Source organism: Neophocaena asiaeorientalis, unplaced genomic scaffold (assembly GCF_003031525.2).
Source record: "Neophocaena asiaeorientalis asiaeorientalis breed wild unplaced genomic scaffold, Neophocaena_asiaeorientalis_V1.1 scaffold424, whole genome shotgun sequence".
Taxonomy (NCBI): domain Eukaryota; kingdom Metazoa; phylum Chordata; class Mammalia; order Artiodactyla; family Phocoenidae; genus Neophocaena; species Neophocaena asiaeorientalis.
Window position 1 is genome coordinate 62,224 of NW_020174430.1, and position 24,818 is coordinate 87,041.

The 24,818-nt window shown below is 48.4% G+C and overlaps 1 protein-coding gene across 6 annotated transcripts in view; it reads left to right on the forward strand.

The window, feature by feature from the left end:
• Positions 1-24,818, forward strand: part of APLP2 (amyloid beta precursor like protein 2) — a 36,142-nt gene that overhangs the window by 5,324 nt on the left and 6,000 nt on the right. For 3 of the 6 annotated variants that reach the window (XM_024756846.1, XM_024756847.1, XM_024756848.1), the window contains exons 3-13: positions 7,653-7,765; positions 8,787-8,998; positions 9,376-9,566; positions 10,679-10,846; positions 14,116-14,246; positions 15,106-15,180; positions 16,514-16,672; positions 17,349-17,477; positions 20,632-20,731; positions 22,229-22,381; positions 24,217-24,252. In XM_024756846.1, the coding sequence (XP_024612614.1) occupies positions 7,653-7,765; positions 8,787-8,998; positions 9,376-9,566; positions 10,679-10,846; positions 14,116-14,246; positions 15,106-15,180; positions 16,514-16,672; positions 17,349-17,477; positions 20,632-20,731; positions 22,229-22,381; positions 24,217-24,252 (1,467 nt within the window). The remainder of the gene's footprint in view (positions 1-7,652; positions 7,766-8,786; positions 8,999-9,375; positions 9,567-10,678; positions 10,847-14,115; positions 14,247-15,105; positions 15,181-16,513; positions 16,673-17,348; positions 17,478-20,631; positions 20,732-22,228; positions 22,382-24,216; positions 24,253-24,818) is intronic. The other 3 variants (XM_024756849.1, XM_024756850.1, XM_024756851.1) reach the window with 3 other exon arrangements.

The following is a 24,818-nucleotide window of genomic DNA, read 5'->3' on the forward strand; positions in this document are numbered from 1 at the left end:
TGGTGTTTAGAGTACAGGCCAGTGACTTTGTAGAATGCAGTTTGGGTCTGTCTTACGATCATTTTGATTTGTGTGTTTTTGAGGGCACTGTCATAGAAGTGTTCTTCTCTCTGAATCCTCTTAGGAATTGCATGATGTCACTTTGTTTCATGACCGGTGATAACTTTTATCACCTGGCTAAGATGGTGTCTGCATTCATTTATTCATTTCATTATGGACTCACTGTCCAGATTTGTCCAGTGGGTCCCCCTTCATGCTGACTCCTGTGTCTTTTTGCTATGTCCCTATTATTCTCTGAAAGCTTCCTTACTTTCTGGTACAAAAAGATGCTCCAGGCTCATCCTGTGTTCCCTGCCCCACCCTTGGAGTCAGCCATTTCTCCAAGAAGAAATGGTTTTATTTAGTGGGGAATGGTATTTAGGAACCAAAATCTGGGTATTAGCTGTGCTTACTGCTATTATGTTATTGCTTCTAGGCCCACTCAGCAGACAGACCTGTGAAATACATTTATATACACATATTCATGCACATATAAATCTATATTTCTATACATGTGGATATTAAAAGCAGTGAGCTCATATCGATACCTCCAATCCCATTATCCTCAGTATATTTATTTATTTGCTCAGTATTCCCTGTAAATAATCAGTCTCTCTGCTTCTTAAAAACAGATTTATTGAGATATATTTTACATACTGTATAATTCATCCATTTTAAAGTGTACTATTGAATGGTTTATAGTATATTCACTGAGTTACACAACCATACACAATTCTTTTAACATACAAACTACTAAAAATTAATCCAGTAAAAAGCAAGCATCCTATATATTTTATTCACCAGAAATAACCACAGTGAGTCCTTTTATACATGTTAAGGTGAATACCATGTGTTGCAGTAAAGAGATGGCCATAGTGTGATTAGCTTCAGCCCTGAAACCCCCTTTAAGATATTACTGCCCAGCAAACCCAAAGCACAGGCAGGCCAAAGGGCAAAGAGATGGGAAAACAGGCTCTATCTAATTGGTTGGGTACCCGTATTAATTGATTTGGTTGTTCAGGGGCGTTATGGATGTTCTCAGACACTGTTTTTGTTTGCCATTGTTTTGCTAGCTTTAGGGGAAGGACGTGTCTTGATTAGCACTCTTGAAGGCTGTTTGAGAATGAATTTAGGTAACGGGTAGTGTTGGCATCAGGCCTGGTGTCTCACTGTCTGTAGACATCTGTGCACCTGTCACTCAGTTCTGCCCTATTTTGAGAGCATGCTTGACCACCCACCAGTGTGACTCTTTTCACTGATATTCAGTATATTTGGTGAGAAGTCATACTTCAACCTTGCCTCTCAAACTGAATCTTATATCTTACATTATTATGAATTGCCTGTTTATCCATAAGATTTTATCTAAATAATTAGGATGATCTGAGTGGGATAGAGTTGGTGAACTGTGAAGAAGCGAAGCTGCTGGTATCTGGGGGGAAGGAGTTAGTCATCTCTGACATTTGTATATAGATTGGCTCCTGCATCAAAAGAAGAGAGCTTTGTGAGCCCATAACTGTTTCTGTTGTTGCTAATTTCTGGAAGGAGATTTGGATGGGAATATTACTGTGGTGAAGACTGCCAGGAATGGTCTTGCTCTCAGAAGCTTTGAGGTGGGGCCCGGAGTGAGCTTGGAGCTTACTTGTCCACTGCAGGTGTCTGTCCGCAAGTCATCTTCTGCCTTTGAATTCCTGACAGCCCATCAGCAGTTCACCCTGTTCCCACTGTGGGCCCTTGTGCAAGGTGTATGTTTCTGTTCATGACGATTGTTCAGGCTCTTTAACTTCTCAGAGCCCTATTTACCTCCAAGACATCTGCTAAGGGTGGCTACCAGACCTCTCAAAAACTCACATTGTTGGGTGGTCAGGTTAATTTTCTTGGTTTTCTCTCATTACAGCAGGCTTTCGCCCCGCTGCTTACAGCTTCCAAGGGCCCCGTAAATGACATGGTCTTCCTGTTTGCAACCAGAGAGTACTTTTTTTTTTGGCTGCACTGTGCGGCTTGTGGGCTTTTATTTCCTCGACCATGGATGGAAACTGGGCCCTCGGCAGTGAGAGCAGAGTCCTAACCACTGGACCGCCAGGGAAGTCCCAACCGCAGAGTACTTTTGCAGTAGGTTTATTTATACATATGAGTGTTGGTATCGAGGGGCTTCCCCAAGAGGGTGAGCAGCCATTGTTAACTTTGAAAGGAATGTTATGAACTCTGAAAAAGCTCTAAGACCTGATGGCTGCCATGACCCTGCTGGTGGGAGGTGGTATGAAAGAAAAACAGTATCACGGGGAATGAGTGGAGACTGAAGATAAATCATAAATGCAGCTTAAATGAAAGCCTATGGTTTAGATTTTGCTAAATTGCCGTGTTCATTGACCAACATATTGCCTTGAATAGCAAAAACAATATAGGTTTCCAGTGACTTAGGGAATTGTGGGCACTGTCTATTGTACTCCACCGGGTTAAATTGAGAATTGTTACAACCTTAGATAAACTTTTTTTTTTTTTTTTCGGTACGCGGGCCTCTCACTGCTGCGGCCCCTCCCGTTGCGGAGCACAGGCTCCGGACGCGCAGGCCCAGCGGCCATGGCTCACGGACCCAGCCGCTCCGCGGCATGTGGGATCCTCCCGGACCGGGGCACGAACCCGTGTCCCCTGCATCGGCAGGCGGACTCTCAACCACTGCGCCACCAGGGAAGCCCAGATAAACTTTTAAAGTGAGACCAAACCATCTTCATTGTTATTCTGTAAAACAGAGTAATACTGATTTGCTTAGGTCAGTCTTTTTCCTAGAAGTTTCTGATAATTATTTGTATCAAAGGCAAAAAGTAGCAGTGAAATGACAGAGCTGATGCTGGGATTGAAATGTGTTCCTCTCTTAATTTACATGTTTAAAAAGGTTTTGGTTTTGTTTTAAATAAAAGAAATTGGGAAAAAGGAAAGCAAAAACAATCCTTTCCAGTTTCTGCGCTCCATTAACCATATTAACATTTTGGTGTATAGACGACTTTTTTTTCTTTGGATACACATGGAAATGTGTGTGCTTTTAAATGCTTTTTTTTTTTCCCCCTAAATTGAATCATGCTAAATATGCTTTCCTGTTTAGTGCTTTTTTTAAAAATTGACATTTATTGAACATCTATTATGTACCACTCTTAGGGATGCATACATCTTTTGAGTCTGTCTTTTTAAACAGATTTAGCCTTAAGGAGTTAACCAGGCTTAAGGAGAGGTTAGGGATATCGGGTGTGTTTATTCCTTTGCTTATTTGTTTAATGATTGTTAAAATTGTTAAACCGTCGTGGAAATGGAAATGTTTCCATGTTATATACAGATATTTAACCATGTTTCTTATAACCCCATGGTATTCCATTAAGTACCATTATTTAACTAATTCCCTATTGAGGAACATTTAGGTTGGTTCCATTTTTTTTTTTTTAATAAATTTATTTATTTTATTTTTGGCTGTGTTGAGTCTTCGTTGCTGCAAGCATCCTTTCTGTAGTTGTGGCGAGCGGGCTTCTCATTGTGGTGGCTTCTCTTGTTGCAGAGCATGGGCGCTAGACGCACAGGCTTCAGTAGTTGTGGTTCACGGGCTCTAGAGCGCAGACTCAGTAGTTGTAGCGCACGGGCTTAGTTGCTCCGCGGCATGTGGGATCTTCCCGGACCAGGGCTTGAATCCATGTCCCCTGCATTGGCAGACGGATTCTTAACCACTGCACCACCAGGGAAGCCCTGGTTCCGGTTTTTTGATATTAAAAATTCTGTAATGAATATCTTTGTTCACTTTCTTAATTACTTCCTAAGAGTACGGTTTTAGAATTGGAATTGTTGAATCAAGGAGTGCTATTCTGTTTTAAATCAGTGGCATTAGTTCTTTTCTGGTTTTCAGAGGTCAGATAGATCAATTTAGTCATGATTCCATAGCAGAAGATTGATGGCGTTTAATCTTACAGTTTAGCATGGAGTTAATTATTAAATTTCTTGCATTAAAAATTTTTTAATTTTAAACTTAATTTCATTTTGAGATATTTCAAGCATACTGAAAAAATAAAACGTAATATGATAGTCATATACTCACTGTCCTGATTTAAGTCCTTCCCCGTTTTGCCATATTTGCTTTTTTTTTTTTTTTTTTTTTTTTTTTTTTTCGGGGGGGTGCCGCTTTGGGTCTTTGTTGCTGCTGTGTGCGGGCTTGCCATATTTGCTTAATCTCCATCTTATTTTTTAATTAAGGGATCAAATGTCCCAGAGTCCCATCCTTACATCCCTTCCCTCCCTCCCTCCCTACCCTTGGAGATCACTGCTGCTCCACTGTCAGGGTGGATCATTCCCATGCCTGTTTTTATACTTTTGCTACATACGAATGTGTCTATAAACAATTTGTTTTTGTGTTTTAAAGCTGACATTAATGGTGTCATACTGCACTTGACCTTTTATAACTTGCTTTTTTACTTTATATCATTTTGGGGTTTATCTAAGGTGTAATATAAGCAGATTTAGTTAATGCATTTTTAACTAAGATGAAACGATATGTCGTACTCCACTATATTTTTAAAACCCAGTTTGGTTATTGTTTCTATAGAATATATATAGTAGTGAAATTGCTGTCTAAACTTTTTCTCTGATGTTGCAGTTGTACATATAAAATTGAGGTTTTACAAATTAAAGGATATGAACTGTTGGCTGACTATAGAGTTCTTGATAACTGTGGTTGTATAGTTTGATTTGTATAAAACTAGTTACTTGGGACTTGAAACTAACAGCATTAACATCAGTAGTTAGAGCTAATACTTAAATAATTCTTAGTGCTTACTGTGTACCAGATTCTGCTCTAAGCTTTTCCCGTGTTGTACATATTACATCTGGCCTCACAGCAGCAAGATAAAGAAACTGAGGCACAGAAAGTTTGAGTAACTCGCCCAAGACCTCTCTGCTAGTAGCAGTGGTGCTGAGATTAAACACTGGCATTTAGCCCTGTACACATTGCCTCTTAAGTGTACTTTTTGTTGCTTTTTTGTCGTAAATTAACAAACATAGGGAGTTCCCTGGTGGCCTAGTGGTTAGGATTATGGGCTTTCACTGCTGAGGCCCAGGTTCAATCCCTGGTTGGGGAACTGAGATCCCTTAAGCCAGGAGGTGCGGACAAAACAAAAAGAAAAAAATATATATATATAAAGATTGCTTAGTCCATACAGTCACCATCCACAGTGTGAGCTGGTGGTTGGATGCCAGAATTTCAGTGATTTGTACTTAGACTGAGTATCGGGGTGCTTCTCCTGATGGAGGCGAATCCTAGTTTACCCCTGGGCTTTGCTTTTTAAGCTTCGATTTTAAGCCTGGTTGATGGGTAAAGCTTGTTTCTATCTCCCTTTGGGGCCCTCGAGGGCAGCACCGTGTCTAACTAACCATTGTGCTCCTGCATTAGTGTCGAACTGAGCTATCTGGTCCCTGAAGTCCCTGTGCTAATGGCAGAGTGAAACCTCACTGCCCCGCGGAAGGCTGTTTTGATGTGCGGTGGCTGCCTGTGATGGCGGGAGCACATCTCCCCCTCACAGCAGATCAGGGGCTGCCCTTTGCCTCCGCATGGGCAGCGGAAGGACAGACTTCTCAGGCCCAGAGACCGAGGCCTGAGCTGCAATGAGGGTGGGGAGCGGGTCTGCATATAGACTTCCTGCTAGTTCAAGTCTTAAGACCTTTTTTTTTTTCCCCGCTTGGCTTGGGGGATCTTAGTTCCCCAACCAGGGACTGAACCCAGGCCCCAGCAGTGAGAGCGCCGAGTCCTAACCACTGGACTGCCAGGGAATTCCCCCTAAGACCTTTCTTAGGCCAGATTACTTTCTTATTAGACTTTCCTTCTCCTTTTTTTTTTTTTAAACCTCAGAGGTTAGCCTGCCTGTTTCCTTTTCCCTCCCCTACCTATTGCGTCTCTCCTGAGGTAAGTACCACCTTGGTTTTCTTGCACTCGGACCCTCAGTAGAGCATGTTGGTGATGCATCAGAAGCGCCTGGGATGCTTGTTCAGTGCAGATCACTGAGTCCCGAATTAGACCTATTGAACCAGGTTCTCTGGGTGATGAGCCAGTGATTACGTTTTTAGCTTTTTATTATGGAAGTTACAAACATATCCAAACACAGAGAAGATTATCGCATTAACCCTCATGTGCTGTGTAACGGTTCACGAACCACTCACCCTGTCTGTAGCCAATCCGACCTACCCCTCATTATTCGGAAATAAGTCACAGATACCGTTTTTATTTTCCTGTAAATACTTCAGCATGTATTTCTAAGAGATAAGGACTCTATTTTCTAAGCAGCTATGTGTATTTTTCCCCCAGCTTTTTATTTTTGAAAGGTTTCAGACCTATAAAAAATGCAGTAGTACTATACAGTACTCCATACCTGTTACCTGTGTTTCCCAGTTTTGCCTTATCTATCTCACTGTGTGCATTGTGTGTGTCTTACTTACTTTTCATTGTTAGGCCATCTGAAAGTGAGTTGGGACACTAAGATAGTTCACCTCCAAGTAGTTTTCAGCTTGCTTTTCTTAAGAGCGAGGGCATTCTCCTGTATGACTGTGATACAGCGCTCACACATGGGACAATTGTCCTAAATGTTCAAATAATGTCCTTTACAGCTCCCTTTTAAAAAGGGTCATACATTATATTTAATCTAGGCATTTCCTCAGCTTTTTCTTTTGAATCTTTTATTTATTTTATATTACTTTATTTTTTTGGCGGCATGCGGGATCTTAGGTCCCTGACTAGGGATTGAACCCGTGCCCCCTGCACTGGAAGTGCAGTCTTAACCACTGGACCACAGGGAGGTCCCTGAATATTTTATGACAATAATATCTTTTAAGAGTCTAGGTCATTTGCTTAGCACTATCTCTGAATTTGAATTTGTCATATTGTTTTGTATGATTAGAGTCAAATGACATATTTTGGCAGAAAGACTGTGTAGGTGATCTGTTCTTAGAACATCACTTAAGTCAGCTTGTCCAGTTAAAGTAGTGTCTGCCAGCCCTTCCCACTGCAAAGACACGTGTTCCCCTTCCTAATTAACACTCCACTGATGATTTGTACCTGCATCAGTTATCGCAGTGGTGGTTTGTCTTAGAGCTAGGTGTCTGTAGGTCCACAAAGGGCGAAAGTAAGATTCACCTGTTCTTTAGGAGAACACCCAGTCTTAGTTTCCTGGGCGTTTTGTTATTAGAACTGATGTGGGCAGAAATAGAAGTAAGAGGCTAGGAATGTTGTCCATGTGAAGCCAGAGGTGGTGGGGAGTAGCTGTGTGTGTTTGAGGTCATGCACGGGAGTTCTCTTCCCGTTTCCCCCGTAGGGTGCCGTAGCCCTGCTCCAGAAGTTAAGGGATTGAGGTCAGGAAGGAGTGAGGAAGTCCTGGGCTTTGCGGTTGTAACAGAGTGTTGAGCTCTTGTGGCTGCTGGCCTGGAGCTGAAACGTCCAGTTGGCTTCGGAAGATGAGGTGCACATCAGCGTATACGCATTAGAGACTGCTCCTGTCTGCCCGTGACTGTGTGACCGTCACGGTAACCTGCAGTCAGGGTTCTTTTCACCTTGAATCATGATCAGATTTGCTTCTGACAAAGCTTCTCTTTTCCAGTGGGCGAGTTTGTAAGTGACGTTCTGCTAGTTCCAGAAAAGTGCCAGTTTTTCCACAAGGAGCGGATGGAGGTGTGCGAGAATCATCAGCACTGGCACACTGTGGTCAAAGAGGTAAAGGAGTGTGTGGGAAAGTCGGGCGTTGTTTAGGAAAGTAGTATTTTTTCTCGACACCTTACCATAATTTTATTTTATTATTTTATTTTATTTATTTATATTTTTTTTTGCGGTACACGGGCCTCTCACTGTTGTGGCCTCTCCCGCTGCGGAGCACAGGCTCCGGACGCACAGGCTCAGAGGCCATGGCTCACGGGCCCAGCCGCTCCGCGGCATGTGGGATCTTCCCGGACCGGGGCACGAACCCGTGTCCCCTGCATCGGCAGGCGGACTCCCAATCACTGCGCCACCAGGGAAGCCCCTTACCATAATTTTAAATTAATTTTCTGTCCCTTTGCCTCATCAAAGTTTACAGTTACTTGTATCTTTTAAATTAAAACTATTTGGGAGAAGAACAGATATTTTTGTAAGGAAGTACAGTATTAACAGTTCAGCCCCTGAAGTCAGGGACATGAAAAAGATCGTTAAGTAAGGATTCTGTCAGCAGGGCCCCCAGCAAGGCCACCCAAACCCTAAGGCGTGTGTGGAAATAGCCAGTTATAGGACATCTGTGTCTGGACATGCATGCTGTCAGGTTTAGATATCATTTCATTTTTCCCGTGGGGAGAATGACCCTTTCTTAGCTTGTCCTCTGAGTTAAGTTGGTTTTCCAGCCAGTTGCCTTTCTTTTGTCTAGTTCTGAAGTAATTCTGAATTCCTCACCAATTAGGAATGTATGTTACCATTGACCACCATTCACCCGCGTCAACAATTACTAAAAGAAACCTCCTTTCCTTAATTTTATTCCAACTTCGGGCTTTCATTGGTTTTAGCCCAGATGATGTTTCCCCCTTGCAAATTAAGCAAGATTTGTAAGTCTTAAAATAGTAGGGTCGCAACTTTTTGGCCAAAAATGTATGTGTCCATGAGAAAGGCTCACGTTGTGGTTTCGTAAGGGTTTCTTTTGGGTAAAGCTGGGGATCGGGGGTCTTTGGCCACACTTGCTGTGCTCTGATGTTGGTGTGTGGGTTTCCCTCAGGCCTGCCTGACTCAGGGAATGACCTTGTACAGCTATGGCATGCTGCTCCCCTGTGGGGTGGACCAGTTCCACGGCACCGAGTACGTGTGCTGCCCTCAGACAAAGGTTGTTGAATCTGCTGTGTCAAAAGAAGAGGAGGAGGACGATGAAGAGGACGATGAGGAGGACGATGAGGAGGACGATGAAGAGGAAGACTACGATATTTATAAAAGGTAACCTCCTGCCCGGAGCCTGCGGATGTGGCCGTGGCTGCTGGTCCCTGGCTTCCGGGCGAAGCAGGCATTGCCCGTTCCTGCCCGAGCTGGGCTGGCACATCTCACTTGGGCCGTGGCTGAGCCCAGGCACGCCAGTGGCCTTCAGCTGCGTGTCACCCCGGCCACGTGCCTTTCTGCAGGTTAGCCCAGCCCCTGCTGCCTGGTGGTCCCCTTCCGCTGAGGCGGCCGGGCTGAGGGCTTTAGCGGCACGGCTCACCATGGGCTGAGCTTATTTCCTGCCTCTGTCTTTGTGTTTCAGAACAGGGAAGGGACTCATTGTTGCGCTCTGTGCATAGCCACTGGTATTAACCTTCCTTTTTTATTGTGACCTTTAGTGAATTTCCTACCGAAGCAGATTTGGAAGACTTCACAGAAGCAGCTGTGGACGAGGGTGAGGAGGAAGTGGTGGAAGATCGCAATTACTACTACGACGCCTTCAAGGGAGACGGCCGCCACGAGGAGAGCCCGACCCAGCCCAGCCGCCATGGGACCGCTGCAGAGAAGGAGATCTCTCACGGCGTCAGAGGTAACCCCACGGAGAGCCGCCGCGGCTGTAAAATCCACCTGGCGGTCATTTACTTAGAATTTGTTAATATTCTCTAATTTGCCTAGAGACTGCTTTCCTCACAGGTAAGTCAGGAGGGTGGCTTCATGCCCCGAAGGTGAGGTCAGCTCTGGGCACTGCAGGGTCTGGCGGTTGACAGATTTTAATCAGGAAACTAAGCTTCACATTGTAAGGACTTAACTAGAGAGTCAGAGAGACCACGTGGTCTGCCATCGGGCAGGATTCTTCCACATCCAGCCGGAAATGTTCTCTCCTGAGGGGGCTCCCCTTCCTCAGTAACTGCTGAAGCCCCAACCTGTTGGAGTGGAAGTCACTTCCTTGGTTCCTTTCCTGAGTGTGTTCCCATCTGTAGGCTGCCCTGTTTGTCCATCAGAAAGAGGTTTGCAGCTGGGAGGGTGGAATTTGATGACCTACCGGGTAAGGGATCAGGGCCAGCAGTGTTTTCATTTCACCATTAAAAAAAAAAAAAAAAAAAAGTTGTGACAGTTCTAGACCATTTTATGTGCGGCCTCCTGCTCACAGTATATTGGAAACCAATTAAGATCTGAAGAATTATTCAGGATTCAACGAGGAGCAGATGACTCCATGAGTCCAGAAGTTTGTGATTCACCCTGGAGAACATAAAGCGTACACTCGTCCTCTCCGGGGGCCTAAGTAGCGTTTACGGTGGTTACCGCCAGTGAAACAGCCTCTGCCCCTGCACTGTCTCCTTCTGCCCTTGACACCCCCGAGACGGCCAAACCAGGCAGCTGTCCCCACCTCACAGATCAGAAGCGTGAGGCTCCTCCATGTCAGCCCTGCCCCGCTCTAGACTCTAGACGGTGCGGAAAGCACCAGTCCATATTCTCAGGACCTAAGGGTCTCTCTTGCATCAGGAAGGAAAACGACCGCATCCTCGGTGCTGGCTGGCAGGAGTTGGCAACTTCGTTGGCCTGGGCGCCCGGTGCTGTCCCATCTTGGCCTTCGCTGATGTTAAGCGTCGCCTGGTCCTTCTCCCCTTGCTGGTCTGTAGCTCTGTGAACCCCTGGAGCTGCTGCCCGGCCCCTGCTGACATTCTGACCGTTTCCACACAGCTGTCTGCTCCCAGGAGGCGCTGACGGGGCCCTGCCGGGCCGTGATGCCCCGGTGGTACTTCGACCTCTCCAAGGGGAAGTGCGTGCGCTTTATATATGGCGGCTGCGGCGGCAACAGGAACAATTTTGAGTCTGAGGAGTATTGTATGGCTGTGTGTAAAGTGATGAGTAAGTCCCGCCGCCCTGGCTGTGCAGCTCCATCCCGTCCAGCGTTCTGTCCCCCGGTGTCCTCGTGACCGCGTCTGTGTGGTGCTCCCTGCCCACTCGGTGTTCGCTGTTGGTCGTCTGCTCTTCTCTCTGTGCTTTCTAGATCTAGCTTTGCTTTCCTGTCGGCAGTTGTCAGCTCAGTTTTCCGTGTCCTGTGCTCGCCGTGGGCCCGTGGAGGTGGAGGTGGTGGTGGTGGTGGTGGAGGAGGTGATGGTGGAGGTGGTGGAGGTGATGGTGATGGTGGTGGTGGAGGTGATGATGGTGGAGGAGGTGATGGTGATGGTGGAGGTGATGGTGATGGTGGAGGTGGTGGAGGAGGTGATGGTGATGGTGGAGGTGATGGTGGTGGAGGAGGTGATGGTGGTGATGGTGGAGGTGGTGGAGGAGGTGATGGTAGTGGAGGTGATGATGGTGATGGTGGTGATGGAGGTGGTGACAGCGGTGATAATGGGAGCAGTGATGGCGGAGGAGATGACGCTCCCTCCCTGCCACAGCGGGGAGCCAGGGGCCTGCCCTTTCTCATCCGGAGCCTCCGTGTTGGTTGGGTTGGGAAGGCGGCCCTGCCCTCCTCTGTCTGAGGCTGAAATGCACGAAGGACAAGCGCACAGGTCGTGAGTTCTGCACATCTTGTGTCCAGGCTTTTCTCTCTCACTCTTGTGTTGAGCGGCCCTGTGCCGACCCCCCCATGATGCACACTAGCTAAGGGGGTCACCCGCTCTCCAAAGAAGTGACAATAAGGACACTTCAGGGAGCCGAGAACACTGGAACATCTTGCCATACGCACTCCAGGGAGCGTGCTCTGCAGCCAAGTGGTGGTGACTCCGTTTCCCCAGTATTCTGGCAGCGCTGGATCAGGCCTAGCTTCAGGAGTTTTAGTTTATGCGTTCTTTGGTCACAAAGAAATTCAGCGTTCAGTTGAGTCAGGTTTACTTCGCTGTCGGTAGGTTGCCTTTCTTCATAGTTCCCCCTTCTCCTGTTTAAGACCCTCTTTCTCATCTGGAGCACTTCTGACCCATGTGTAGGAAAACCCTCTGGCTAGGCAGACCCTTCTTCATTCTGATTCTAGAATAATGAGCTGTGCTGCCATTCCTGGTATTTGCCCTAAAGATTTGTGGCTGTAGCTTCTGACGGTTTTTCGTTCATATGCCATCTTGTTCCCTCTTTCCTTCCCCAACCAAAAGATTATTTAAATCTTAATATGATATGGTTTACTTTTAGTGCTTCCACTCCAGCTGCTGCTTGGTGAACTTTTTATTTGAAATGATTGAAAAGATGAGAAGACAAATGAGCCCTTGGGGAACGTTGGTGGCAGAAACTTTTTTATTTAGGAAAGATGGAGACAGAAATTATTGTGATACTTCCTGCTTTGTAAAACTTCTTAAACTAAGGGGCAACAAAACACTGTTTGGGGTCAAAGCCTGAGGAATCTGGGTCGTTAAAGGTCTCGCTGAATGTGGAGGTGCAGTCTTTACCCAGAGGGTCAGGTGGACGGTGTCGTAAGACACCGGGGACTGGCAGATTGCTGGAACGTGAACAGTTGCGAAGCCTGCAAGGTCGTGCTTCCCGACAGGCCATGTGCTTGGGGCCCGGGTGGAGGGCTTCGGAGCCTAGAAGCATCACTGCTCCTGTGGGCAAGTTTGCTTCCCTCCTGGAAGGGGACTGAGGCCTGCGCATTTCCGGCTTCCTGAGCTGGTCGCTTGCACACAGACAGAGGGTTGTGGTTCTAGGTTTGAGCCCATCCCATCGTGTCTTCAGAACCAAACCTCCAGACCTGCTGCCCCTTTGCCCTCTCTTTCCGGCGTGGGGCGGGGGTGGGGTGGGGCGGCGGCAGCTTGCGCTTGCTTGTATTACCTTCATCCGGCCCGGGGATATGAACCAAAGGCTCTGTCTCCAACAGGTAAGCCTTTAAGCTGCAGACATGCGCCGCCAATGGCGACGTGTTTGTCGGCACCAGTGGAATTCAGTGCTTCGAAATTCTCCTGGCTGAGCTTTTGAGTACTGTGGGGAATGTGGTTTCTGAAGCTAGCTGTATATATTCTGATTTAGTTATAGTCTGGAAATTGGCTGTTGAGATCCTATTTAAATTAATGTAGGAGGCAGATGTTCTCGACAAGACTTAAGCCATAGCTTCTAGGGTTAAAACTCAGTGAAAGAGGGTGAATGAAGACACCCCACCCCGATTTAAGGACTGCGGAGTGGCTGACGTACTTGTGGTCACACTCATCGTTTACACAGCTGGTCTCATGTTGTGTTAAAATCACGCAGTTCTGGAAACTGGGAGAATTTGTTTTTGAATTAAAATTCGTTGAACTTGGCCTTTGCTCTTCAAGTGGCTCTCAAGTGTGTCCCGATGGAGCAAGTTGTGTAAGGAGGTTGCCTGACATTCCTCCTTGGCCTGGGAAATCCCCAGTGAGTTGGGGTAATGAGAATTTCCACAGGTATTTCTTAAGAGGTAGACCTGTCATCTCAACCCTTCCTGGGTTAGGATAAGCTCCTTTGTGCAGACGCACGTCTGCCTGGGGCTGGTAGGAACTCAGGAACTTAGACTAGTGCGGAGTGTTTGTTCTAACGGGTTTGTTCCCTGGGTGGTGGCCTGGTGGGGCCAGTGAGTGCCATGGATAGAAAAGCCCAAAGCATCTTCACACTCGTGGTAAGCCCTTGTCCAGTACATTGCCCCTGCTGTGGGGCTGGGGCTGAAAGACCTCCATTGGAACTGAAAACTAAGCAGCTGGAGCTGAAGCATTTGGACTTTCTCTGCCCAGTCTGTGTGCAAAGAACATTCAGCTGAATCAGTTGCCCAAAGTGAGTTGTGACCTAAAAATAGCCAGAGAAAAAGAGGAGACCTGAGCCCTGCAGTGCCTTTGCACGTCTGACTTCAGCCCTGTCTCTGGTCAGATGCTCTCAATAGGGCAGTTCTTGTTTAGGTTTTAAGGTTTCAAGAACTGCGGGAAGGTATAGAAGTGGTTTCCTTTTCTGCCCCTGAAGTCCTAAATAGATGCCTCACTGGTCCTGAAGTACGGGGGGGAGTGCGGACAGGCCTGGTGGCTGGATACTGGGTAAGGAAGATGGAGTGGAGTCCCAGCAGACGGGCGCACCCTGCCCTTGAGCGCGGTGCTGGCTGGACACGCCGGTCCCGTCTGCAGGCCCAGCCAGGCTTCGCTCCCTGAGCATCGTGCGACTTCAGCGTGGGGCTGGCCCCTGGAGAGAACCCTCTGGTCCCTTTGTTTCAGTTCCCCCAACTCCACTGCCGACCAACGATGTCGATGTGTATTTCGAGACCTCAGCAGACGACAACGAGCACGCGCGCTTCCAGAAGGCCAAGGAGCAGCTGGAGATCCGGCACCGACACCGGATGGACAGGGTAAACCTCGGGCTCCCTTATCTGCGTGCTGTCAGGCGTCAGCTGACTTGGGGTTCGTGGCTGAGGCGGAGGGACGCCACCTCCCCAGGTTGTTGCGCTAATAACCGAGTTAGGACAGGTGAGGTGTGAGAGCGTAGGCCGGCCTGCCTTCGGGGCGGAGCTAGTCCCCTCCCTCTGTCCATGATAATGGAATTATCCTCTGAGTGCTTCTCTGTTCCAGACTCCACCGAGGAGCGCTTCCTGTAAACATTACGTTCTGCTGCTTTTTCTTTGCCACGAACTAGCTTTTTAAATTTTTTTATTTTGAAGAAGGAAACTTTATATCAATACTGTAAGTAGAAAGCTAGTATCATTTGCCATTAGAACAAGGTAACTAGAAAAAGATATTGGATCAAAGCAAACAGTGTTAAAACATTCCAGCTGGATACTGTGGCCTGCATAGTTTCAGGGATGCTTCTTTTCCTTCAAGGAGTTATAAGTGCCAGAGCAACAGAGCGCCAGAGTGCAACTTTCTCCTAGACTTACTTGGAAAGGTTGAAAAAAAAATTGAAAAGGGAATTTTTTGCTAGGTCTGGGTACCACCTAAAATCCCACACATCCCCTGTGGTGGGCTTGTATGCTGGGAACTGCCTGTTACTCTGTTTTAACCACATCAGTTCTGAGAAGTCGGTACGAGAGCTGACGCCCTGCATCTTCTGAGGCAGCAGTTCTGGGACAAACCCTGAGCTCATGGGTTTGTGGGATGTGATTTCCTTGTGCACTTTTCCACATTACATTCAGGGCTTGGCAGTATTTTTAGAAAACGGGGGAATTGTTTCAGAGATTATTCTGGTTATAGTGGCTTTGACCTTTGTTCCAGGTGAAGAAGGAATGGGAAGAGGCTGAACTTCAAGCCAAGAACCTCCCCAAAGCAGAGAGGCAGACTCTCATTCAGGTGAGAGAGGGGCTCCCAGGCTGACCCTTTGGAGTATGGTCGGAGCCACAGTCCCCACAAGTTAGAGTTTGACACCCCCTTTTGGTTGAGCGCTTATGTTACGAGGAAATTTTCACTGGCCGGCTTTGTTTTTCACCTACCAACTGGCGTTCTCTAGAATTGCTCACCTACGGTGGAGGGAAACCGAAGCTCGGAGCAGAGCACACCTCACTCGTGCCTGGAAGTGACCTTAGCTCGGCTGTGTTTACTCTGCTTTCCCGGCAAAAGTCCTCGGGCATCTTCCTTTGCAGGCTGTGCCTTGTTTTCCGGCAGTACTGCAGTACCGAATGCTGGTTTTTTTTTTTGTTTTTTTTTTTGCAGACTTATTGAAAAGTCAAAAGGCAGAAAATAAATCTCTCTATCAGTTTATCTTAACTTTGGATTTAAGAATGTAATCAGACTCACAGCAGCTGCCTCCCTTTGACTAGAGGAGGTTGTTGACAGGAATTTACAGGACTGATTTGGGATTCCTAAAACTAGTTACATCTTAAGTCAGCTTGTGTTTATGTTTAGCTGAAACCTCTCTTCTCATGATGTTGATATTTTATCGGCTCACCTTTGCTTTTTTATCAGTAACCTAGAAAATCTTCGAATGTTAATTTCCACACAGCCAGTGCACCCCATGCAGGGAGCTTTAGCTCGGCAGCCTTCAACGTGCCTGCAGACCTGGCCAGGCACCCCGCAGGGAGCTCGCCCTTCGGGACTTGGTGTGAATGGCTCGGCCTCACCTGCCACAGGACAGGACTGTGGTCTGGGGGCGCCTTGCTGCAGTGTGGGAAGGACGGCCTTCCTTTCCTCGCGGTGCACACGGAGAGGCCAGGCCTGGGCTTGCATGCTAGGGATTTCAGTTAGGGAGGTGCTGAGGAGCACGTCCCATGCCGACATACATGCTGTCGTTAGATGGGGAAGTACAGTCGGCCCTTGAACCACAGGGGTTTGAATTGCGTGGGTCCCCCTACACGCAGATTGTTTTCAACGGTAAAGGCCACAGCACCGCACATGGGCGGTTGGCTGAATCCGTGGATGCGGAACCGCGTGTACAGAGGCCCGACTGTAAGTTACACTGGGATCTTGGACCACGGGGAGGATCGGTGCCCTTATCCCCTGTGATGTTCAAGGGTCACCTGTAAGTGTCCAGACGGAAGTCAGAGGAGGTGTTCTACGACCGCACCCCGCTCCACACGACTCTGTGCTGGGGCGCTGGGCGCGAAGAGGCACAGAGTGGGGTCTGACACCGTGAGTGTAGATGCCCGCAGGTGCGTTGACTCGATGTGGTTCCTGCTTTATGGTTTAGCACTTCCAAGCCATGGTGAAGGCCCTGGAGAAGGAAGCGGCCAGCGAGAAGCAGCAGCTGGTGGAGACGCACCTGGCACGGGTGGAGGCCATGCTCAACGACCGCCGCCGGGTGGCGCTGGAGAACTACCTGGCGGCTCTGCAGTCCGACCCTCCGCGGGTGAGCATCGCTGAAGTAGCGTGTGTAGAACCGGTGTGAGCTCACATCGCGCTTGAGGGCCCGTGGGCCGCCTGTGGTGTGGACACGGCTTCCGCTGGAAAAGCAGAACCTCAGGGTGTTGGTTGGTAGTTCCCCAGTTATTGCATTTTTATAGTAGCCTTACTTTCAAAGAATAAAAACACGTCTTCCATGGACAAAGGCTTTTGAACCAGTTCTATTCTAAATAAGATGATAAGTTAATTTATATCGCAGCTCTTATCTGCCAGTGGTGTCAAACTTTATCCCTTAGCTCTAACTTGCCTTGCTCTGGGGGATGGAGAGGATCGAAAAGGAGGGTATTTGTAGCCTCCTTAAGCAAGTAAAGTCTTCTGGGTGACACAGGTCACCCTGTGCTTGTAATTATGGTGGCAGGCGCCGAGCTCAGGAAAGGGGACAGACAGATTGGAGGAAGACGGTGGGCTAGCGATTTTGGAAAATGCTGTCTGTTGAGGAGGGACTATAACTGTGGAACTTAGCTTTTGCTACTTAGAAGGTAACGTAAAGCTCTTAAAGGTACAGCTTTCATTCCTGGGCCTCACTGAGGCTGACTTTCTTAGTGAGTTTTTAAAGCTTCATCTTCCTGCCTGTTTTCAGTTCCCTAGTCTCTGGACGTGAAAACCACTGTTCTCTCTTGTAGCCCCATCGCATTCTCCAGGCCTTGCGGCGCTACGTCCGGGCTGAGAACAAAGATCGCCTCCACACCATCCGTCATTACCAGCACGTGCTGGCTGTCGACCCCGAAAAGGCGGCCCAGATGAAGTCCCAGGTACACCAGACAGAGGAGAGACCGCTCTGACCGGTGGTCGGGCAGCACGGATGGTCATGCTTATTGTTTTTAGTCCTCAGGAAACGATTTTGGATTTCCAGAGACAGTAGGTACAAGAGTTGGTTTTTGCAAAGGTACTATTTGAAAAATATCTTTTCCATACTTTTTAATATTAAGTATGCCCTACTTAAACTGTTCTTGAAGGTTTAGGAATGCATGATGATATTGAAGAGATCATTTTTATATCAGTTTATTTCTAGCTGAGGGTCCCACCAGAATTAATATTTGAAATCTCTTTCTAGGCAAGCACATCTTAAAAATTGGTCTCTTTTGTACAGTATAGTTTTCGTGTTTAGACACTTTACATCCCTGGGTTTTGTCCCCTGCTGGTCTTTGCAGTCATCTATAGAGGTTTGTTTCTGGACCTACATTTCTAATTTTTGTTTTGACCATGTATTAACTTGAGTTTTACTGTCTTGTATTCATAGAAATGAACTTGCCTCCAAGACCGCTAGCTTCCTTTAAAACAGTGTGCCTGTTGGTTTTCCTAGAGGGCCTTGTGATGCCATAACTGATCTTACTCTATTTCCTCCTGTATTTTAAACCCAGCCCTGTGCTGCTTTGTGGGGACGCAGCGTGCACAGGCTGGGAACCTGTCCCCTCCTGCCTCCTGTTGCTCCTGTGGTGTGATCGTAGGGGAACTTCCCAGAAGCCCTGGGGGGCTCCCCTACGGCCCCATCTGCTGCCCAGTTCTGCTCCAGCATCTCACCACACATAGTTGAATCCTGTGTGCCCTTGAGCAGCTCACAGTTGGGTGAAATTAATTATGTTAACTGTGAAGATGGAGAAGAATTGTCCTTAAACATACGGAGCCCACGTTAGCAGCTGGGTGTTCAGGGAATGAAAGAACTCAGTGTCCTAAAGAGTGGGAAGGGCATGGGTCTGGGGACCCCCGGGGCCTCTGCTGGGGGCCTGGAGCTAAGGCTCTGTTTGAAGCTGGATGGAGTAGAAGAGGAGGAGGAAAGGCCAGCAGACCTCAGGTAGCTTCCGGGAAGCTCAGGTGGGAAAAGCTTACATCCTGACAGGGGTTAGAATTTTTCGGGTCTACCCGATTTTTTTTTTTTTTTTTAAACGTAGGTCTTCCCTGGAGGTACAGTGATTAAGATTCCACACTTCCAGTGCAGGAGGCACAGGTTCAATCCCGGTCGAGGAACTGAGATCCCACAGGCCGCATGGCATGGCCAAAAAAAAATTAATAAAGTTAAAATTTTAAAATGTAATCTTTTTTCAATTTTTTTTTTTTTTGTAGAAAATCTAGACTATTATGTAGTACTTTATAGAAAAACAGCCTGTCTTGTATGGTGAGAATAGAAGGAAAGGTGAGACCTTGATCAGTGTGTTCAATTAACCTGTGAGCCAGGATCAGGGTACCACCTGAGTGCCCTGGGAGGCGGAGCATCTTTACTGTGTGATGTTTACTGTCTGCTCGGAGCCCTTAATTCTGGGGCAGCTCGGCCGCTGGATTACACTAGCCTTTGGCCTGTTCCCTGTCCTGTTATGTAAACTCTGGAAAACCCCAAATACGTTGAGCCTCTTAGAACGTGTGCACTCGATTTGAGGTGTGAGTGATGTACTGCTGCCTCCCGCCCCACACTGCAGCTCCGGGCGGCCCTCCAAAGACCCTGGCGCCCAGCATCCCACCCTGTGGTCTTGTCCTCGTGGGTGTAGGAACCGTCCTCTGCCAGGCTCCTTAACTCCTCTAACATATGGCAATGTCACCACTGCTGAGACTGGGGAGCTCACCCTTCCATTTCTACTTGCATTTTTTCTCCAAAGCACTCACTCTGGTGCTTTCCCATCAATTTACTTGATTGAAAGAACGGCAAGTGTAAAATTAAATTGCTTTCATCTTTGCTTTTATAGGTCAGAGGGACATCAATCTACAATAAAAGCATCTTTCCATTTAACTTTTTTTCATTTTGACCCTTCATGTTAATGGCTTTAAGCCCACATAATTAATCCATTGGCTCAGAGCGCCCTCTTTAGGAAGAGCTCAGTGGCTGCAGGTGTAGCCCAGTGGGATTAGCCTTCCTGAGGAGCTTGTGTGATGTACAGCCATGTGCTTCACAGTGTCATTGGGGTGGATGTAGTCCAAATCTCCTTCCATTTCCACCCTGAAAACCTCTCAAATTCAGTGACAAAAAACATTTTTTTAATTAAATTCAGTGACCACTTTAATGACTTTTTTTTTTTTTTTGGATGAACAACCTTGGAACTTCTGCATTCAGAAAAGGCAGTGAGCTATGTAAGACAGATGGTAGATATGCCTTCCTTATCACCCCATAAAAATCAGGTTTATTTATACTTCAATGTGCGGTTTTTTTGTGTTTTTTTTGCGGTACGCGGGCCTCTCCCTGCTGTGGCGTCTCCCGTTGCAGAGCACAGGCCCCGGACGCGCAGGCTCAGCGGCCACGGCTCACGGGCCCAGCCGCTCCGCGGCATGTGGGATCCTCCCGCACCGGGGCACGAACCCGTGTCCGCTGCATCGGCAGGCAGACTCCCAACCGCCGCGCCACCAGGGCAGCCCCGCGTGCAGTTTGGGAGGAATGGCTAATTTAGTTAAGTAGGAACAAACTGGTTCTGGTGCTCACTGTGGTAATCACTTCAGGCAGCTGCTTCACTAAGCAAAATCCATGAATGGCCTCACCCCTCAAATCTACTTTTTAACCAGTGATTTCATTCCCTTGTTGCCTCTTCTTGTCTGACCAGTGGTAAAAATTGACCAACTCGTTTCCTCTTTCACTCAGAAGGCCCTTACTGAGTGTCTGGCATTGTACAAATTCGGGTTCTTTTTTTATAGTACAGTTAGCAAGTGCCTCCTGGGCAAACCAAATCAATACTTGGCCAAGGGAATTTTTAAAAATTTTCCCTTAACTTGGAGCACTCTCCGGATAAATCCTTAGATCACCGAGAGGTGATACACGCATTCTTGCACTACAGTGGCCAGTAAACACGGGGAGGATTCATACTGCCCCCCTGACCAGCTGCTTTGCCGGACTCTGTAGAGAACATAGGTCTTTGCAGAAGCGTGTGGGTGTCAGGCTGGCCCGGCTGTTCTGGTGACAAGGCCTCTCCCCGCATCCTGTGCTTGCAGGTGATGACACATCTCCACGTGATTGAAGAAAGAAGGAACCAGAGCCTTTCTCTGCTCTACAAAGTACCTTACGTGGCCCAAGAAATCCAAGAGGAAATTGGTGGGTGCTGACTGTTTGCATCAAGGTCAGGCGGGGCTTGTGCTCAGGAGTGATGGCGGTGCCAGATGAGAGAAACAGGACAAGCGAGGCCACGAAGCTGGGCATTAGCGTGCCACGGGCTCAGAAGTCTGGGGCTCACGTGGCAGGGTCAAGCCCTGGCTGGGAGCCACAGAGCCTTGAGTTTCATTGACCTTCACTCTGTTACCGGAAGAAAAATCTAGGGTGTGAATTTGCAAGGCACTGAGCGAGTCTCCCGTTACCCTTTGCCCCTTAACTGCTGGCGTATTTTAAGGCATCTACTTATTCACGTTCTCACTTCTTCTCCCCCTTCTGGTCTTTCTCTTCTTCATTTATCCAGCAAACGTTCGTTGTGTCTACTGTGTGGCACAGAGTAAAATGTGCACCAGTAGACAGACCTCCTGGAGCCCACATTTTAGGAGGAGGGAACGGTCAGGAAAACGAGTGTCCGTGGGGATGGGTGCTGTGCCAGAGGTGAAACTGGGGTGGGACGGGGAGGGTGCCTGGTGGTCAGGCTCCCTTGGGGGAAACCTGAGATCCGAATGATAAGGAGGCGCCCTCCACACGGCAACCCCAGGGGGGGAAACACTGAGCACAGGAAGCGACCACTGCGGAGCCTGACGTTTGAGTAGAGAGATTTTAGCACCATCAAGGAGTTTGGATTTTATTCTAGGATAATTGAAAGCCCTTCGAGGGTTTTAAACCAGCAGGTGACTAGATCTGGAATATGTTTTTTAAAAATGTGAACTTTAAAAAACAATTACTAGACGGCTATGTTGAGAGTTGATGGAAATTGGAAACCACCCAGGAAGCAATTGTAAAAATCCAGGAGAGAGGGGATGGCTGAGTGCACAGAGATGGGAATGGAGGAGATGGAGATATGAGTGGTCCTGAGGATATGTTTCAGAGGAAGGGTGAACAGGATGCGCTGATGGGCTGGACAGGGCAGGGGGGTGAGAGAAAGAAAAGCATTGGCTCTGCGCTTTTTCCCTGTGAGCAGCTGAGTGGGTGGTGAGGCTACATTTTGCTCAGGTGCTGCATTCTCTTTACCTGTTAAAATAGAAGTTGCCCTCAGACATTAAGTAGAGGTGTGCAGCAGGCTACCAGGTGGATGAGCCAGAGGTCGGGGATGCAGGTGCAAGATACAGGTTTGGGAGTCGCGATCCGTGGATGGTATTTAAAACTGCGCCGTAGGACGAAACCACTTACCCAGAGGGAGTTGATCGAGGAGAGGGGGGGCCCAGGATGCAGCCGTGGGGTTCCCAGCGCCGAGGTTCTGCAGTCAGCAGGGTCAGGGAGCACACCCTCAGGAGAGAGGAGGGGGTCGTGCGTGGCCTGTGTTGCGAGCTGGTGAGACGCCCCTTCAGGCAGAGCTCACATCCCACCCTTAATGACACGAATTAGCCCCATGCAGGCTATCCTGTGCCTAGAAACCAGATCCTTCTGAAAAGCTGGCTCCTGCGTGTCTGTCTTTGTCAGATGAGCTGCTTCAAGAACAGCGAGCAGACATGGACCAGTTCACCGCCTCCATCTCAGAGACCCCCGTGGACGTGCGGGTGAGCTCAGAGGAGAGCGACGAGGTCCTGCCGTTCCACCCCCTCCATCCCTTCCCATCCCTGCCTGAGAACGAAGGTGCGTGTGCGGTAACAGCCCAGCTTGGCAGCGGGGGGCCAGGGGGCGGGGAAGAATGCAGTTAGAAAATTGAAGTCAGATCTGGGACGGGCTCGTGCTGGGGAGACTGTGTTCCCGGTGCAGGTCGAGCAGGGGAGGGGCCGGGATTCACCGAGCACCTGCCGCGTGCAGGCACCGAGTGGGGAGCCTTCAGTAACGTCGGGAGGTTTGTGATGTTTCTCCCATTTTATGGACAGTTTGCCTAAAGCCCACTGTTTGTCCTGGTCCCATCAGCTGCCTCCAGTGTGTGAGGCCTTCCACGTGGAAGCCCCTTTGCAGCTTAAATAGCACTTTCGTGTTCTAGGCTGTCATTATCTTTTCCTAACAGTCTTGGGAGGTAGGTGACAGGGGGCTGCAGAGGTGACCTGACCCACTCGAGTGCGAGGCGGGCTGAGAAGCTGTCCCTCTGCCTCCTCCTGCGCAGGCCTGCTTTCTTCCATTCCCTGCCGGTTCTCGACGTCTGTAGGGATCTCTCAGAGCTGTGGGTCTGGGGGCTTCCCTGGTGGCACAGTGGTTGAGAATCTGCCTGCCAGTGCAGGGGACACAGGTTTGAGCCCTGGTCCGGGAAGATCCCACATGCCGCGGAGCAGCTAAGCCCGTGTGCCACAACTACTGAGCCTGCGCTCTAGAGCCCGCGAGCCACAACTACTGAGCCCATGCCCTGCAACTACTGAAGCCCGCGCACCTAGAGCCCATGCTCTGCAACAAGAGAAGCCACCGCAATGAGAAGCCCGCGCACCGCAAAGAAGTGTAGCCCCCGCTCGCCGCAACTAGAGAAATCCCGTGCGCAGCAACAAAGACCCAAGGCAGCCAAAAATAAATTTAAAAAAAAGCTGTGGGTCTGCACGAGAAATAGACAAGCTGCCGAGCCCAGGCCCTGAGATCAGGGTGTGCAATCAGTTTCTATTTATTTGCGGGCTGCTGTTGTGGCCCACAAAGTAGCGGCCACCGCTGTAGAATACGCCAGCCTCGGCTAAGCACTGTGCGTGGATGCTCTCGTTTATATTGTTATCCTCACAGTAACCCTCTGAGGTAGGGACTGGGTGTGTTGCCCATTTGGGGATCCGAGGTTTAAAGAGGTTAAGTGTCTGCCCAGGTCACGTAGCTTGTAGGTAGAGAGTAAGGATTTGAGCCTGAGTTGATGCGGTCCTGAGTCCTAGGCAGATCCCGGTGGTGCTGCTACGGAGGCCCGAGGAAGGTAGCGTCCGGCTTGGCCTCCAGACCCTAACACAAGTGCCTTCCTTCCAAACCAGCTCTCTCAGAGGTACCGACTCAGTATAGTTGACCCTCTGATAGTAAAAGAGAATCCGAGGAAGGAGCCAGATACATAACGAGGTGCCAGCGCACTCCCTAAGCCTGCTCTTTCAGACCCCACCCACGGGGCCGCAGGGTGGCTCTACTTCCTCAGCTTGTTGGGATGGGGGCGCGTCTCGTTTGGACATTTGTGAACTGGGACCTTGTCTCCTTCTCAGAAAACCACAACCAGTGGTGACTTGTGTTTTTGTTGTTTTCTAAGAAAAATAACTTGGGGCTAAGCTAAATAATTTGGGAATCTCACAGAAGTTCCCCCAAAAGACCCAAGACCGCCTGCCTCCTCTCCCTTCCTTGCAGTCATGTGCTGTAGCTCTTACCGCCGTTTGCTTGTGGGGCAGCTCAGGCCCAGTTTGTAAGGAAGAGTACGCTTTTGTTCACGTTATAGAGAAAGTCAAGTCAAAGGTAGGAATTTTGAAAGAAGGGATTTTTTTTCTTAATCTCCTCTTGTGCTGTTTTGTTTTTGTTGCTTTCCTTTCTGCTAGACACTCAGCCGGAAGTGTATCACCCAATGAAAACAGGTTGGTTTTGTCAAAGATGTACCCCTAAGACCTTCATTCCTTTCACTTGCCCGGAAGTTTCACGCTCCGTTCATTCCACCACCTGATGCTTTCCGCCTCGTGCCTTCAGACATGGCTGTGGGAGGACCAGAGGAGCCTGACTTCCGGCACCCAGAACCCGGTGTCCGTGGGTTTGCTTACCCGGTGGCCATCCTGAGCTGCCCTTCTGGATGTCCAGAGAGTACAGAGGCATACAGAGTAACCAAAGTAGAGCCTTCATAAATCCTTTTAAGCTGGGGAGACCTTAAAAGTATACCCAGCTTAAACAGGTTGGTTGCAAATTCCTAGGACAAATAAAAACACGCTTATGGTCGGGTGGAGAGCCATTTCATTTTACTTCTTTTTCTCTGCTGCTCCCACATACATCTTTTCCCTTTCTTAGCTGTCCTCTGCCTTTTGTCCATGCCCGAGTGTCTGTTTCCAGCTGTCTCATGTCCCCCAAGATGTAGCGTCCCTCAGATCATAGTAGAAGCTGATGGATGAAACAGGTTGAGACAAGTGAACTCTTGCTGTAACGAGTCTCCACT